At 43.5% G+C, this 15817-nt stretch overlaps 1 protein-coding gene across 12 annotated transcripts in view; it reads right to left on the minus strand.

Annotated features, from left to right (window-relative positions):
- Positions 1-15817, minus strand: part of EPHA5 (EPH receptor A5) — a 199509-nt gene that overhangs the window by 78951 nt on the left and 104741 nt on the right. For 8 of the 12 annotated variants that reach the window (XM_048942707.1, XM_048942705.1, XM_048942701.1 and 5 more), the window contains one exon: positions 10169-10504. The exons of 3 other annotated variants lie outside the window; for them this stretch is intronic. In XM_048942707.1, the coding sequence (XP_048798664.1) occupies positions 10169-10504 (336 nt within the window). The remainder of the gene's footprint in view (positions 1-10168; positions 10505-15817) is intronic. One more of the 12 variants, XM_048942706.1, reaches the window with a different exon arrangement.

A 15817-nucleotide genomic window follows, 5' to 3' on the forward strand; every position in this document is an offset into this window, starting at 1 on the left:
TCTTATCTGATTCAACCTTGTTTCCTTTCATCTCATTTAGGCCACAAAGCAAAGTAGCACACCTTACCTCAGCCACAAATGCCAGTTTAGAAGGAGACATAATTCCAACGATTTTTTTTTTAAGGGTACAGTCACAAGGACTTAGGTAGCTGCATGTCAAACAAACCTAGCAGAAACAAACCAACAAAGAAAGCACAAAAAAACCCAAGTTTTATACAGCAGGATGCGGAATCACAGTGGGCAAATTCTATGCATGCCCTCTGGAAGGCAGCGAGCAGGTGCAGGCATTTTCCACCTAATTCTTCCAGGTTGTTTTTGAGGCATCTTTGGCTCTCTCTGCCAAACACCCTGCAGGGCTCAGCACTATGCAGAAATTAAAACACAGCCTGCTTGGTGCGTAGTCCTTGTGGCTCACACTGGAACTGCTTGGCTTTGGAAGTGCAGGCAGAGCAGGCAGCATAAGTGCACAGAGCCACTGGCTGCCCTCCAGGATGGCTGACACAGAGCCCCAGCACTGCTTCTGCCCTATGACATACTTGTCCACCCTGTGGCTGCCATCCCTGGGATGCCTCCAAACTCAATGGATTTGCAGGTTTGCTCTTGGAAATATGGCCACGTATGAACTCAGCTCCAGAGCAGAGTGCCCTTTCCAACCACTTGACCTGCCCTCAGACCGCAAATACACAGGGTAGATTTTGCCAGATGCTTAACATTTTGTGTTTTTCTTCCCATCCACTGTCATGAGGCAGCTCTCTCCTAAAGGTTTGTTCAAGCTGAATCACTTACTCTATGGGGCCAGCGTGCTCTGTGCATCTCACAGAGAAGCACATCGGCCTGGCTTGCTGCATTGCAACACAAAAATCCCTCACCTGGCGCCTGCTCACTGCAGGCCTGGGCCAGTACCACTGCAGCTTTGGGTGTCACGCAGCAGTTTGGACAGGGCCTTTTGATCAGACCCCATATTTATAAAATTATCAATCCTGAAAAAGAAGGCAAGTAAATAAATAATGCTGCTTTCCTTCTGGTGATTTCTATTGTACTGATCTAACCAGAAATCCCATTAGTTCCTTGCTTTGATCAGGACTATTCCTCCAGGATGAGGAGATGCAGAAAGCATTCCACCATGCCAGCAAATGAGTACATCTGAAGCTTACTTTAATTAAAGCCTTCAAACCCTGAGCTTTTTGCAGTATTTGCATGTATCTGAACTTTGGCCCAGCTGCTCTCAGGGAAATACAGTTTATTGTTCAGATGCTTGTCACCTTGGCACTGCTCTCAGCTCTCCTGATAGAGCACTGCAGCCTCAAAGGAGGAGAGGAGAGAGTGCGGGTTGGGATAAAGCACAACCAGCCTAGGCTCTGCTATTACATTAACCCTTTACAAGAAATTTCAGTGCCAGAAGTAGCACTTCAGAGGTCTTCCCAGCAATAAGCAAGGAGCAGTAGCTTTTGAAGTGTACTGTAATAACAACCACAAAAGAAGATCTGGAAAAATCTTTCTGCACTTGCTGAATCACACTTCTCCAATAACAAGCAATCAGGGAGAGAAAAGCATTTCAACCTATGCAATGCTGTAAAATCCTGAGCAGGAGGCTGTAATTCATTCATGTTGTGAGCTGGAGCTCAGGCTGGATACAGAGAGATCTTTCCTAAGATGCATAAGCCAGCCTGCTCCAGGAGTGCAGATGCCAGATGAATCAGCAAGAAGAAGAAGCAACCAAGAGGAAAAATCCAGTCACGTGAACAAATAAATAGATAAATTACAACCCGCATATTAAAGTGACCCACCTTGATAAGACATGCTGCAGGACTGGAAGCCCTCTTAGGATGCAGGACCTGCTAGCACACTGCTGTGCACTTTCTAACAGCCTCACATTCATTGACATTCTTATCAGCACTACAGTTTCACAGGAAAGAAGAAATGCACTGTGCAGTTGCTGTACCCTGAATGGCATTCCTGTATCACAGCTCACTCAGTGCATAATGACTGAAACTCATATGCTTCCAACTACCCTGACTTCTGAACTGTTATATTTAACTTTTGAGGAAGATTACTATAAAGAGCTTACGTGGTACATTAAAGAAGCTGCAGCCAGAGAGCAAATGGACATCTATTAAATGCCTACTAGTCCCCTGCTATTTGTTTAGCAGCTCTGAAAATATTTTTACAGTCTTTTTTTTTGGCTATTTTTGAGTCTTGGTATCACAAGAGCACTTTCACAAATGTCGTCTATGCAGGCTGCTAAAATTGTGAAATTACTTTTAATGCTAAATCAGAGAATTAAAGTATCACACAAAGGAATTATCAGCTTGCAGATGGAGACTAAAGAGCTGAATAGGATTTTATTAGCAGTAAAATTCAGAAGCTGCATTCAAAAAAAAATCTATACATTGATGTCATCTGGGCAGCAAAATCATTTTGGATGCTTTACTTTTGCTCTCTGCCAAGTACTGTGCTCATCGCAACACAAAGAACTCCTTGGCCCCAAAGACTGCGTTTTAAGGTGATTAGAATTAGATTAATATAAGATTACTTGGCAATTCTTTAGAAGAGTGCCAGCAAATGGGAAATAAAATTTTAAAACAGCTTTATCACTCATGCAATATAACATCAAGGGTGCTCTGCAAAAACATGAGCTTCGTACATCTCTGACCTTGTGAAGCTTTCATGCCCAGCTTTTAGTGTGGGAAAAGAATATCTAATTTCAGCACAGGCTGCTCTGCCCTCTTTCAAAAATCCCAGTATTTGCACCTGATACACTGCTAACAAACCAGACTGGGGACACCCAGTCTCTGCTATGGCAGCCCAGGTCTAAGGCTACACTGCTGATGGCTCTGGAGTGTTAGGTGGGAAATAGTGTCAGCTCTGCTGGCTGCAGAACATCCAGTTGGGTATATGGCTCTGGGCAACTTGGTCTAGTGGTTGGCAACCCTGCACATAGTAGGGGGGTTGAAACTAGATGAACACTGTGGTCCTTTTCAACCCAGGCCATTCTATGAGTCTATGATTTTGGGCAGCTCTCCTTCTCTTATACTCAGCTGTGTGGCGCTACTTGCGTGCATCCCCCTGATGAAATTTCCTCATGTGTAACCAGGCATTTGTTTTTTGCAGTTCATGTGACTGTCTCACAAGTGGCTTTGAAGGAAACCCTACCCCCTTTCCTATGAAGATATGCAGTGAGATGAATGAAAAATTTACCACACAACGTGCAGTAAGTGACACTGTCTGAAAGTTCATCACCAGAGTCAAATCTGAGGATTGAGAACTTCAGTGCATTTCTGCTCTTCATTAAGGGATAAAGTGGACAACTATTACTTATTATTTTTATTTTCAGCTATATGTACTTCAATGTCAAAATTGAAATGTCTGTCTGCAGATGCAGGAAAATGTTTTTATTTCCTCTTTTCATGTCCTAATATATCAAGAGGGTTGATACACCTTTAGAATAAAAATGACCTTGAAATTACTCAGAATTAGGGGTTCTTTTTTTTTTGTTTTTGTTTTTTTTTCTTCTAATTTCAATTAATTCCTTCAATGTTCAAGTATGTACTTCTGATATTCTAAGTAAAATAAAAATGCTTATGCCAAACTATGAGAAAGTGGCAATTACCACCTGGGGAGTTACACATAAAACTATAAAATATTCAATTGATCCATAATTCATTTGGTAGCAGACACCCAGCCATCTGGGCTGGGGTGAACTTGCAGCTCTGGAATAAGATTTTGCATTCAGAATAAATGGAGCTACTAAAAAACAAAACCAAAAAAACACAAAAACCAACCCAGGAGCCTTTTGTGCATCACTGGTTTTCAGGTTTTACTTTGCTCTAACTACCTACAATTGTTATAACTACAAGCAATCACACTTCAAAAATAAATTCAATGAAGGACAGCCTGATTGTGGCAGAACGGCCACTGACTGTCTCTGCTGGTGTTAGTGCACATATCTAGTTACACTATTTAGGTTTCTACCCACATAAAATATTTGATGGATAGCATACAGGATAGGATTCCACAAATGAAATTACTCTTCTTGATTCAACACTTGCTGTAAGCTTGATACACAGCAAAACAGCAAAGCTTTCCAGTGGGCTTGAGATTCAGCTGGACATAAAAAGTCAGACAGCATAAAAGTTAAAGGTGGACTTCTCAAGAACATCCAGACTTTGATGCCCTAGTGGGCATTTTTTCCCCACTGTAATCAGGGGGAAAAACCCCAGCAATTTCAAGAGATGCAGCAAGGCCTGGAATGAGAACCAGCCAAAATTTCTCTGTGGACTTAACTGCTGTATGAAAAGATGGAAGATCCTTCTTCCCAGAGAACAAAGCCCGAACACCCATTTTCCAACGCAGAAGCCCTCACAACAAGGCAGAAGGTGGTCTTCAAGGCAGTACCAGTATACTTCTACTTACTAAAATATCCCTGTCTCAGTCCACAGTGGTTTGTAAGACAACGCTTTGCTTTCAGGAGTATGTAACTTAAGTTAAATGGTGAGTTCTTGTTACCTGTGTTAATACACTGGAAGCTAGTGCAGCACCTCTAAATGACAGCGCTTTCCAAATAGATGTGTAATTGCAAGTCTTAAACCCTCTATTTATGCTGCTAATAGCTCCTCTCTGACCAACATGAATTTAAAGCATAGCTTAAACTATCAGACATACCAAATTCATATTGAATTGCCTGCAGCTGCTAAGATTTTCTTAGAGTTCATAAAATGATTAGACAAATTCATGGAAGAGAAATCCATTAGGGGTTATAAAGTACAAAGAGGTTCTCCCAGGAGGCTTGGGAGCACACTATGGAAACAACAGTGTGCCTTGTGCTCACACCTTTTCTACGGTGTCCACTGTCCAGAAGATGATGCAGCTCAATGGATTGAGTGCTGTTACAACTGACATTTACAGCCAAGTTCTGCTCAGCAGCCTGGCTGTGGAAAAGGACTTTCACAGAAATAAGCATGCATTTAAGCTTTTGCAGGCCCTAGGCTTGCAGTTCTGGTTACAAAGCAGTGTTGCAAAATGAGTCTTGCTTCCTGCGTGAGACAGTCACATGCAATATGCTGCACTTACTGGAAAATCCTCTTGGAAATGTTTTGTTTTTCCTAAAGAAGATAAGCAAGCTGCTACGCTCTGCAGGACAGACCAAACAAGCTGGTGAGACTTGTGATCTGACAGAATGAGACCCTGAACCTTACAGGTTTTGAACTGAACCTTTCTCAAAGGCAATCTCAGAGAACACAGCTTCCCAGTGCACTGAGTACTGACATTTTCTTGCCTCATTTTCTGGTATGTTCTTCCCAGTCTGTGTGGAGTTGCAGTTTTTCTGTTTCAAGAGCACGCAGTTGTTGACCTAAGATTGTAACAAGTTACACTGTAGTTTTCCTTTTCCAAACTGCTCCTGGCTGCTTTTCATAGGCTGGTGCACCCTAAGTTCTAAGGAAAATCCCTTCTCTTTTGCTCCTTGCAACTGTTGTGTCACAGTCTGCATAGTCAGAGTGAGGGTCATGGCTCTCAGCGCACCTCTCTGCTCCTGACAGCTTTTTAGCTGCTCCAAGCATTTAGCATTTTCTTTTGGTCAAGGAAGAATCTGGCCCTGCTTCCCAGGCAGCAGCATGGGTTGCCAGGTCCTGTACTCCAACATCTTTGCTTAAAGATCACTGCTGCACCACAGGACACAACTTGTATCTCTGTTTTGGCCTCAGGCATGCAGGCTTCTTGAAGCATTAGACACACTAACTCCTCCAGTGCTAGCAAGCACATCCAGACCTTTCTTCCCCCTTTTCCCCAAAAGGCGTGAAAACACCATACAGGTCACAGAGTTGGACTGAATGCTGATTTCCAGCTTTTCAAGTAGAAAACAGGCAAGGGGCTCATCTGAAAACACATACAGAGAAGAAGGTCTTCAAATGTAAAGAGAGTCCATGGCATGTGAGTAATCAGCAAAAGAACTGCCCCACTCCTAGACCCCCAAATCTCTAGCCCATGTCCAGCTGGAAATGAAAGGCAAAGAAAACTGCTCAGCTGTTTAGGCTGGCTACAACTGAATTACTTTTGCAGGTTTTAAGCCCAGAAGGGTTTTTAATGCTATGCTTTCCCACTGTGTGTGTGGATGATGATACAATGGGCAAACAGGCAACCATGAATCACAACCACTTGCTCCCTACAGTCCCATTACAAGATACACATCCCTGAGCGAGAATTCATGGTAGATGCCTTCTGTGCATGGGGCAGATAAGATGAAAGACCTCAGGGGAGATGCACATCTTTGTCTAGAATGACAGCATTACTTAATCACCCAGCTTGGTGGAATCTCTAAGAAAAAACATCACACATTGTCATGTGAAAAGCCAACTTCAGTATTAGCAGCACCGGCAGACTGCTCTCTGGAAATAGTGTTTCTCTGGAAATGGCAGTTTCAAAAAGATAAAAATTTGAGTAAAACCACCAACATGAAAAGGATGGCTAACTTAATCCTATTGTTGCCAGTTATGAATTATTCACTGGGCTCCAGCCCATGTGCATGAGGCACATTTTCTAATGCTTTCAGACCACATTACAGATGGCTCCCTGCCATCTGTGCTGAGAACTCCCGTGTGTGCTTATTTTACAGCTGTCCCAATGGGGGCAACCATGCTTTGACCAGTCTACACAAGGTTTCTTGACCCTTGAATCCAAGAACTGCACTCTGCTTGCACTATCAGAAATAGATGGTCTAACTGCATGGTGGACAGTGGACAGGGATAGAGTACTTAGACCTGAGGAGGGACCTGCACCAGATGTTTAAGAGGTGTGGGAAGATAACAGGTAGTAAGGTCCTCTTTTTGCCTCCTGCAGCTCTGAGGTGTCACAGTGGAGGTCAGTGCACTTTCCACCTTTCCTGGCTGGCTGCACTGTCCAGATCCATGACAGTATCTAGTGAAAAACACCTGCAAAATCACAGAGAAAGAACAGAGGCTTGGGATCACTGAGGAAGAGCAGGTTGTGACAGGGGAATTAGTACTCAGTCTGCAGACACTGTGTCCAACATAGATTGGTCCCATCCCAGGTACCATCACATCCCTGGGGAAGCGTGCTGGGGTCACCAGCTGAGATTAGCTGATGTGCCTCATTTGTGCATAAAAATTATTTCTCTCTTGCTGTACTTCCAAACTTCATTTCAAAAGTTCGGAGGAAAATTACATCAGACCGAGAATGCCAGACTGATTGCCAATGCCAGTTCTTTTTATCGTTATTTCAAACTGGGGAGAGAAAAAAGGGGAACAAATTAGTTTGGAGAGGAACACATTTTCCTCAGGAAGCAATCCCTTCAAGAACCCAAATCAGACATAGTTTCTACTGCCAAAAGCTCCCATACATAGAAGACATGGCACAGCCAACATCCTGCTGCTTGCACATTCTCTGCAGTCCTGAAATTAGCATGTTTTTTCTTGGTGGGGACAGACAAAGCCAAAACAGCAAAATTAATCCTGGCATTTCCCTCCAGTACTGGGTTAGTGAGGCCAGTGGGCCTCAAACAGCTAGACCTAACCCATGGCATGAATTTTTTTCATTTTCCACAGCACATAGCTGTTGTTCTCCTATTGCTGCAGTTGGCCTTGTAATGCTACCAGGCCTTTAGTGACTCTACTTAATTATACCAGCCTTCATAGAAATGTAATCACACAGGCAGAAAATCTGCGTGAGAGAAAGGATGGGTCCCCAGGGCAGCATTTCTTGGTGCTGGTTTCCTGGGGAGATTAGGCTGCTGAGACCCTGCTAAAGCCCCATGTGCTTTGCTTGCTTTGATTTCAGAGAACAGCTGAAGGTGAGGCTCTTTCAGAGATATTTAGCATCTCTAGCTATGGCCAACCATAGACCACTCTGCCTGCATACCTCCGTTACTAACCCCGAAGGACATTTTTCAGAGGAACCTAAATAAAACAGATAGCCACTTTCCATGCTTGCATATAATTTGTCCAGTCCTTGTCTACAGTCGCTTTGTTTCTGGCATGGAGAAAGTGATTATCATCCCAGGGAGTGTCCAGAGAGCAGAGGATGAGGAACATTACTGAGAAACACATTTGATGCACAAATTGTACAGCTCAAGCAAACAGGCCCGGCTCTCTTTATTCAATGAACTGGGTGGGACCAGCTCCAGCACAATCCCTCTGGATGATGAGTGGACTCTGCAAGCACCTCCTATGGATTCAAACACAAGAGCATACAGATACTACTTGAATGCTACACAGAGCATTAAACACTTGTGGCTCGATCCATTAGTACTACCCTTGCCTGTGTCTCCGCAGGCTGCATTGCAGCTCTGCCAGGGTAACACAGAGACTGAACCAGAACCTAAACTTACCCACTGTCTTTAACAGGAACTGTATTTTCATGTGAAACCAACAGGTCTACAGTTTCGTACAATGGATCTCCCTGTACAAAGCTGTGGGCAACAACTGTGCAAGGGAGATGTTCTTGGCTTGAGTCACAAGAAGCTAGCTATGCAGATAAATCCAGCTGCAACTACCAGGAATTTGGCACATAACTCACAGAACAGAGCCATTTCCTCACAGACAGAAGTGATCAGCGACATATCATCTTCTCTCATTTCTCTCTACGTTTACAGAGGGTTATGTGGATTTAATTCTACATATCAGGGAAAAAGTAATGCCAGCAATGAAATGCTAATACAAGCCCACTAACAGGAAAATACATTTTTTTCCAGCAGTAGTTACTGGCAGCAACCTTCCCAGTAGGAGGACAACAGTAAACAGCATTAGGACTAAGACACCCACTGATCTGCACTAAACAGGTGCCTCCAACAGGTGTCATACTGCCATCCACTGATGCTCCTCTGGAAGATTCCTTGCTACATCCATTAGCAGTGAGCAGTAACCCCAGCATGCCTTTATTTGCTCTCCTTGAACAATTTGTCCAACACCTTGACAATTCCGTCTAATTATCTGGGTAGGTATCTGATGAAGTCCAATACAATTACATTCTCACTGCTGGCAGCCAAGCCCACACATGTACACCTGGGCAGCAGGAATGAAATGCAGTCCTGCTCCAGCTAACTCGTTTCTGCTTCACAGTGAGGATCTGACAATCTCCATCTAGCTGTTACTCTGCATATCGCACCACATTTCCTGCTAAATCTTTGTAAGGAGAAGGCAAACACTGGCTCCTCTGATCAGTCTGCAAGGTCTCAAATTCCACTAATTCACGTTTCTGGATGGGGTCCACAGCAGACAAGTACCACTGGGGGCCTTAAACTAAGCAGCAGGAAGCAAGCTAGGTAAGCAGTAGGAAAAAACTTAAAACACACAGCATACAAGGGACTAGAAAAGAATGGAAATGTATGTGTGTGTGTGTGGGTTCTCTGGATCTTAAAGAAGTTGTGTGATGTGCCCGGGGTGTTGATGTGCACAGAAAGAGTAATCATGCTTTTCTCTCCCATCACACCTCCAAATGACAAGTGACAATGTCAACTCCACACCTGCCTGTGTTCAAAGCACAGAACTCTGAAGCACCAAAGCAGCTTGCCCCAAACACAACAGTTGTTTTTTTCTCTCTAGGCTTCCAAAGGGTTGGCAGGCAAATCTGAGCTCCAGACAAAGGAACAAACCAATATACGAGATCTGTCTGCACAGTACAAAGCCAGTGACACAGTATGCAATGACATCTCAGTCCTACCTTGTTGGAGATGCACTGACACTGCACTGTATGTCATAACACAGGAGAGGAACTGATTTTCCTGAAGTCGCTCAAGACTATTTTCTTAGGGTAACTGTAAAGTTTGGATGTTTTAGACCACTGACATGTGGAATCAAAATGAACTCTCAGGGATTGCCCCTTCCCAACAGGAGAGGCAATTATATTCCCTCTGTTTTAGTGAGCAGATACACAGAACTGCAAAGAAGTGGTGGGAACTCCAAGTAGCTTATTTAACATAACAGAAAAAAGAAAAAGCCACAGATTCTAAGTGTGTCCTGCTGGAAGGAAATACGTTGAAGATTGCAGTAATTATAGCCTGCAAGACACAACCACCCCACCACCCAACATATTCAAAAGATTGACAGTCCAGCCCTACACGTGGGGGATTTCCACCCATTTCAAAGGGAGGCCTTCAATGGGTCTGACTGCTCAGGCTCCCACCCCAGACATTTTCCCAGGTTGAAGATCCACTTACCTGCCTGGTTTGTGGTTACATTTACAGACACAAACTGCCGGGCTCCAGGGTTCTGGTCGGACACTCCATTCACTGCCTCAATTTCAAAGGTATAGTTTGTATGAGCAAGCAGATCCACCATCATGACAGAGGTGTTTTTCAGGCCGGTTTGCTGGGGGAGGTACCTGACATGACTGCCACATGCCTCGCACAGACCTGAGTGTGAGTTGCACTTCTTGCATGCAATATAATAAGACACATCTTTCCTTCCACCAGTATCAGCAGGGGGAATCCATTCCAGAAAGACACTAGTCTCGTTAACATTTGAGATGGCACTCCGAGGAGCAGAGGGGGGTCCTGGTTTGCAAAGTGAGAAAAACACATGGTAAAAACAGTATTATCAGTCATCCTGCTCTCTACTACTCTTTGGTTGAAAAGAGATGCTGTGTTGCTCATGTGTCAAAAAGCACACAGACAATTTGCAGCAGCAGCTAAAGAAGACAGAAGATGGGGATTCAAGCCTTCCCACCTTACCTTAAGAGGTTTGTGTTGGGACACAGACATCTCTAAGTGAGGGCAAGACACAGATTTGGCTCAAAAGTAATAAGGGCAGCACATTTCATACTGGGATGTTGTAACTGGTATTCTCTTTGTTCTGCTTGCTAAGGGAGCTGCAAATCTTTGCTCTGTCCCAGCCAACATTGGCTTACCTGGGAGGCAAGACTCCCCCTTCTTGCCCCACTGCCCCTGTATTGCTAGCCTTGGATCCTTAAAAAAGATACATACCAGTGTATTCCCACTACTCTGCCAATTCAGACACTGAATTCTACTCATCCACCCACCTCTGCCAATTAGCTCTCTGGCAACAGTAAAACCTAAGTTTGGGCATCCAAATCATACCTAAGCAAGACAGTCTATGTACCCCAAAGCAGATGGTAATCCACACAGGCCACTGGAAACACAGCCGTATCTGGCTACTCAACAGCAGCCTTCGTGGACCCTGCCAAGCTCTCAGCACTAGCATGATTGGTTAGTCACACTGTGCTTGCTTATTTTGCCAAGCCTCCACACTCGGTATGTCAGTATGGCACTGGCAATGCTATCTAAGGAGGAACAGCTGCTGTGGAACTATCAGAGCTCCTACAGATGTGGTCTGTTTTCCTTCATCCTGCTGGAAGACGCTGTGGTTGGGCAAAGAAGGCTGCGTTACATGCTCAGGTCACAATTACAAAAGCAACTTCCAGTTCAGCAAGTGGCTGTGCTGCCCATCTGAAGACACCCACAAGACCACTTTTACATGCTGAAGGTGCTGGCACGCACCTTTCCAAATGTCAGAGGCAACTGACAGTGTGCATTATCACCAGCTACTCCTGCAACCCCTGGCACTGCTCTGTAGATATCTCCCAGTGAGACGAACAGGACAGCCCAGGCAGGTCTCTCAGCACAGAGCCACAGCCAACTTGAAATGCTCACACTTCACTCAATGGCTTTGAGTTTCAAAAATCTAACCATCTAGTGAGGAGAAGCGATACAGTACCCAGAAGATATTGAGAAAATTTTCATTCTAATAGACTTGTCTTGGAGATGAAGGGCAAGCTGACAATACGCCCTGAAGATGATGTGAAAGGACAGCAAGAATCTCATGCAAGAGACTCACATGGGGAAACTGATCAAAGAAAGATGGGATGGATTTTAGTGGCAGCATTACCAGAAGCTATAGAGCAAAGACTGAGATTTTTCCAAGAAGGCAAACAGACTTCCACACAGTTTGAATGAAGTTGTCAAAACCCACGAGCAGCTCCTTGAAAAGAGCCTGACAGCGGGCTTTACCAGCTAGAAACCCATACAAATTTAACAGCCTGTCTTAGCTTGTCATCTTCTAGTTTTGTTGTGATGATTGAACTCAATTTGTTATTTAAAATGGGCAATGTTGCAAAACTGAATCTACCTTTGGTTTTTCACTATTTTCCTTCCCTTCTCCCCTTTTTAAGTCTATAAATTGGTAATGCTTATGAAACACTGCAATGATCTCAACTCAAGCTATTCTGATTCAACAAGAAACTCAACGCCAGAGGGAAATAAATATTCCCGATATTTTTTTTTCTTCAGAGAAAAACAGTCAAAGACAAAAGCTAGGTTAGTTTAGGTAATGGCAGCTTTGTCAGAGGTACAGCAGCCATGTCAGCAACTCCCAAAGAAGCCAGGATGTTCCTCTGTAAGAGGACCACAACAATAACAGCTTCACATTGGTATACATGGGGAATAAGCACCCCCTCCCTGGGCAGAAGGCAGCTGAGGGAGGTGATGCATAGTGGTAGCAGAGCAGGCTGTGCCCAGGCTGAGGATTCCTACAGGCCACCTCTCACCAGCAGCACCACGGGGTGACAGTGCTGGTTAGCTAATGACACCACAGGACAGCAGCAGCCAGAACTATTTTCCGGCCTCTCATCCTCATACTGATATAATGGGGGCTGGAAATCCATCTCAAGAGCTGTGTGGGGTTGTATCTACTGCACTCAAGGATTTTTTTACTGGTTAAATTGTCTGATTTCTCTTTCCTCTGGATGAATGCACTTTCACCGCTATCAGCATTCTAAGAAAAAAATAAAAGAACTCAGGCACAAAAAAAAAACCTACAAAAAACATTTACTGGACAACGTGCCTTTAACAGGGGATAAATTATCACTTTTGTAAAGGCAGCAGAGGTTTGTACTCTCTTTGCACAGAAGAATCAGCTGCTCTTCTTGAAGGCTTAAAAACATGCTTTGAAGCTAGTGGGAATGGGTAACCTATAAAATTAGCATTCTCAGAGGGGTCTGAGAAAGGTCTTTAGCTGTCTGCACACACCTAACAGGACCTGCTTGAAGAATCCTGAAACTGCACATGAGCAAAGCTTTGAAAAATCTCAGCTGGGAGAACAAACCAGTGTTTCAGCTTCAGAAAAGGTAGGGCCCCAGATCTGCCAAGAAGCTCTGTTTTAATTTACAGCTTCCCTTCATCAAGATGAACACATTCATTTTCTGCCTTTTTTTTTTTTTTTTTTAATTTGTTACTTTGTGCCCTAAGCTGAGATTCACCATTTCTGCAGAATGATTCACTGACCAGAGGGAAGTCATTTCTAAAGATAAAGGTATCAATGTTTTCCTTCATGGACAGCTAACCTGTTGTTTGCTGATATGCGTATTTTTAAAAAATAAATTGAGAAAGAAAATTCCCCTAAGACACAAATACATATTTTATACATATATATGTGTGTGTGTACACAGAGTTAACCGTTTCCTTTGAGAACAGAATGTTACACCAGAAGCTACAAAAATGTCAGTGCATCCCATAAATCACACTCTTTCTTCTATGTTTTTTGTGCCATTCACCTTCACTCATACTTTCTCTGTATACTTTGAACCACAACAGGATTAATCATCAAAGATGGGAGAGGGGAAAATGAGTGCAAAATAGTATGTTTTCATTCAAAATTGACATTTCGCAAGAACTGAAGTTAGGACTAGCTATCAAGAAATCAAGCTCAAAAACTTCCTGGGAGATGCATGTAACAATACCAAGAATTCTCAAATGCCTGTCAGAACCGAATATTTTTTTGTTTGATGGTAATAGCTCTTTTGGACTGTATCACAGCACTATAAATTTAAAAACTGCCAAGCATTACTTATAAAACATGCTTAAGGAACTGAGAAAATTAAATAAAAATGTATTTGTGTTGTGTCCCCTGCCTCATGCTTGTCTGAACAGTTGATAGTGGTTTAGCAGTTTTCTTTAGCAATGGTGGTGGTGGTGGGGAGACTCATGGCAGCTTGAGAGCAAAAGGCACTATCTCTAAATTAGGAAAATGTGATTTTATAGCTATACCAACTGGCATGGGGACCTTAGAGGTGTAGAACTGAAAACAAACATTGATGCATTCTCTAAAATTAACTAGATTTCAAGTTTGAGGAAATTCTATGAATATTATTAACTTCTGCTGTAATAAATAATAGAAACATTCACAAAACTTAACAGTGTTTTCATATCCGTCATGACCCAAGTCTGTCTTGCTTGTGTTTCAGTTCATGACAAGATGTTCCCCTGCAAATCTTACAGGATTGGGTTCAAAATGTTAGGGTTGTCACATACTCTTTACTATCCCTGCCAAAATTTACTTTGCCTGCAACTGAGTGGGGTAATGCACAGGCTCTCCTTACCACCTCTAACACAGACACAGCTGGATTAGCACAAAATCCCAAGAAAGGATGCATAGGAGAAGGGAGGATGACTTAGCACACTGAAGCGCACAAAGAGGGCTCAGATGATGCACTCAGCTTTTGGGAATAGTATGTATAAATCTCACCAGAGATGCTTCAACACCCTATACTACTGTACGAGTTTGCCCTGTATGTGGCATAGCAGCATCCTCCGAAACAGCAGGCTAGAGAAGTAAGCAGTGCCTGAGTTGGCATTAAAACTCTCATTTACGTCAGAAGCACTCGGTACCCTGCCAAACCACATCCAAATACAGCTTCACAAACCACTGGTGTGTGCACTGCCTGGACTTTAAACAAGCTTATAGTAAGCTTTCAAAACAACCCCCAAACAGCAACAAACAAACAAAAAAATCCCAAACTGACTAATCATCATCAACAACAGCAAAAAACAAACCACCACCAAAATAAAACCCAAGTAAGAAAAGTATATAAAAGGAATACCAATCCACTATTCATGGCATCATAAATTACAGTCTTTACCTACAGGATTCAGACTGTGCCAGAAACCCCATGCTCAGGTCATGGGCTTGCATAAACCTCTTCTTCAGAGCTGGTTGCTTCTTCTGTGTGCTAACTCACCAGCAGGACTGTCTGGCATTACTGTGCCTTGGCTTTGGTTTAGTCTGCTCAAAAGAAGCTGATTTTGTGTGCCTTTTCAGAGTTCTCTTCCCATTTCCCAATACCACCAATACTGGTCCTTTCCCTCATTTATCGAAGTTTTAAAAAACATGTCCCACGGCAAAATAGACATCAGGGAGTACTGTTGTCATAGCTTCCCATGCCGTAGCCCATCCTAGCCACCACTTTGATGCCATAGTATTGTCACTGTCACAGTGCCTGAGGCTGTCTTATTCTTCCCTGTAGCAGAACTTCAACAGCCATGTGCTTCACATTCCTTAATATAAAAGGTAAATACTGAGATCAAGAGCCTTGTTTCTCCTGTGTTTCCTGTGCCAAGCGACTATTCCAGGTGGGAAGAGAACTGCTGAGAGCAGGCAGTCCTCCTATGTGAAGAGACTCTCCAACTGGAACAGCCTTTTTCCTTCTCTTTTTTGAAGTGCCAACTTGAGAAGCTAGAAAAGACAGCTTTATTCACCAGGATGAAGGCACAGTAAGTGCCACATCCAACCTCAGTTTTCATGCCTGTGCCTGCAATCCTTTGCTCTCTGCTCTTTTTCACTCTGCTTACAAATCTCTCCTCCTCATCCCTGCACGGAGGACAGCCAGGAGAAGAGCCCCGTGACATGATGCACATTAATATGCCACTGACACAACCTTAAAGGGATCTAGCATCTATTCAACTGTGAACTTCCCATTCCTGGAAAGGATTATGCAAAGGAAACAGGATGGAAGTCATCTCTACATCACTCCCAGGTGGCGCTGAGCAAGTACGTGGACTGAACTTACACACCTG

Source organism: Lagopus muta, chromosome 4 (genome assembly GCF_023343835.1).
Source record: "Lagopus muta isolate bLagMut1 chromosome 4, bLagMut1 primary, whole genome shotgun sequence".
Lineage (NCBI taxonomy): Eukaryota > Metazoa > Chordata > Aves > Galliformes > Phasianidae > Lagopus > Lagopus muta.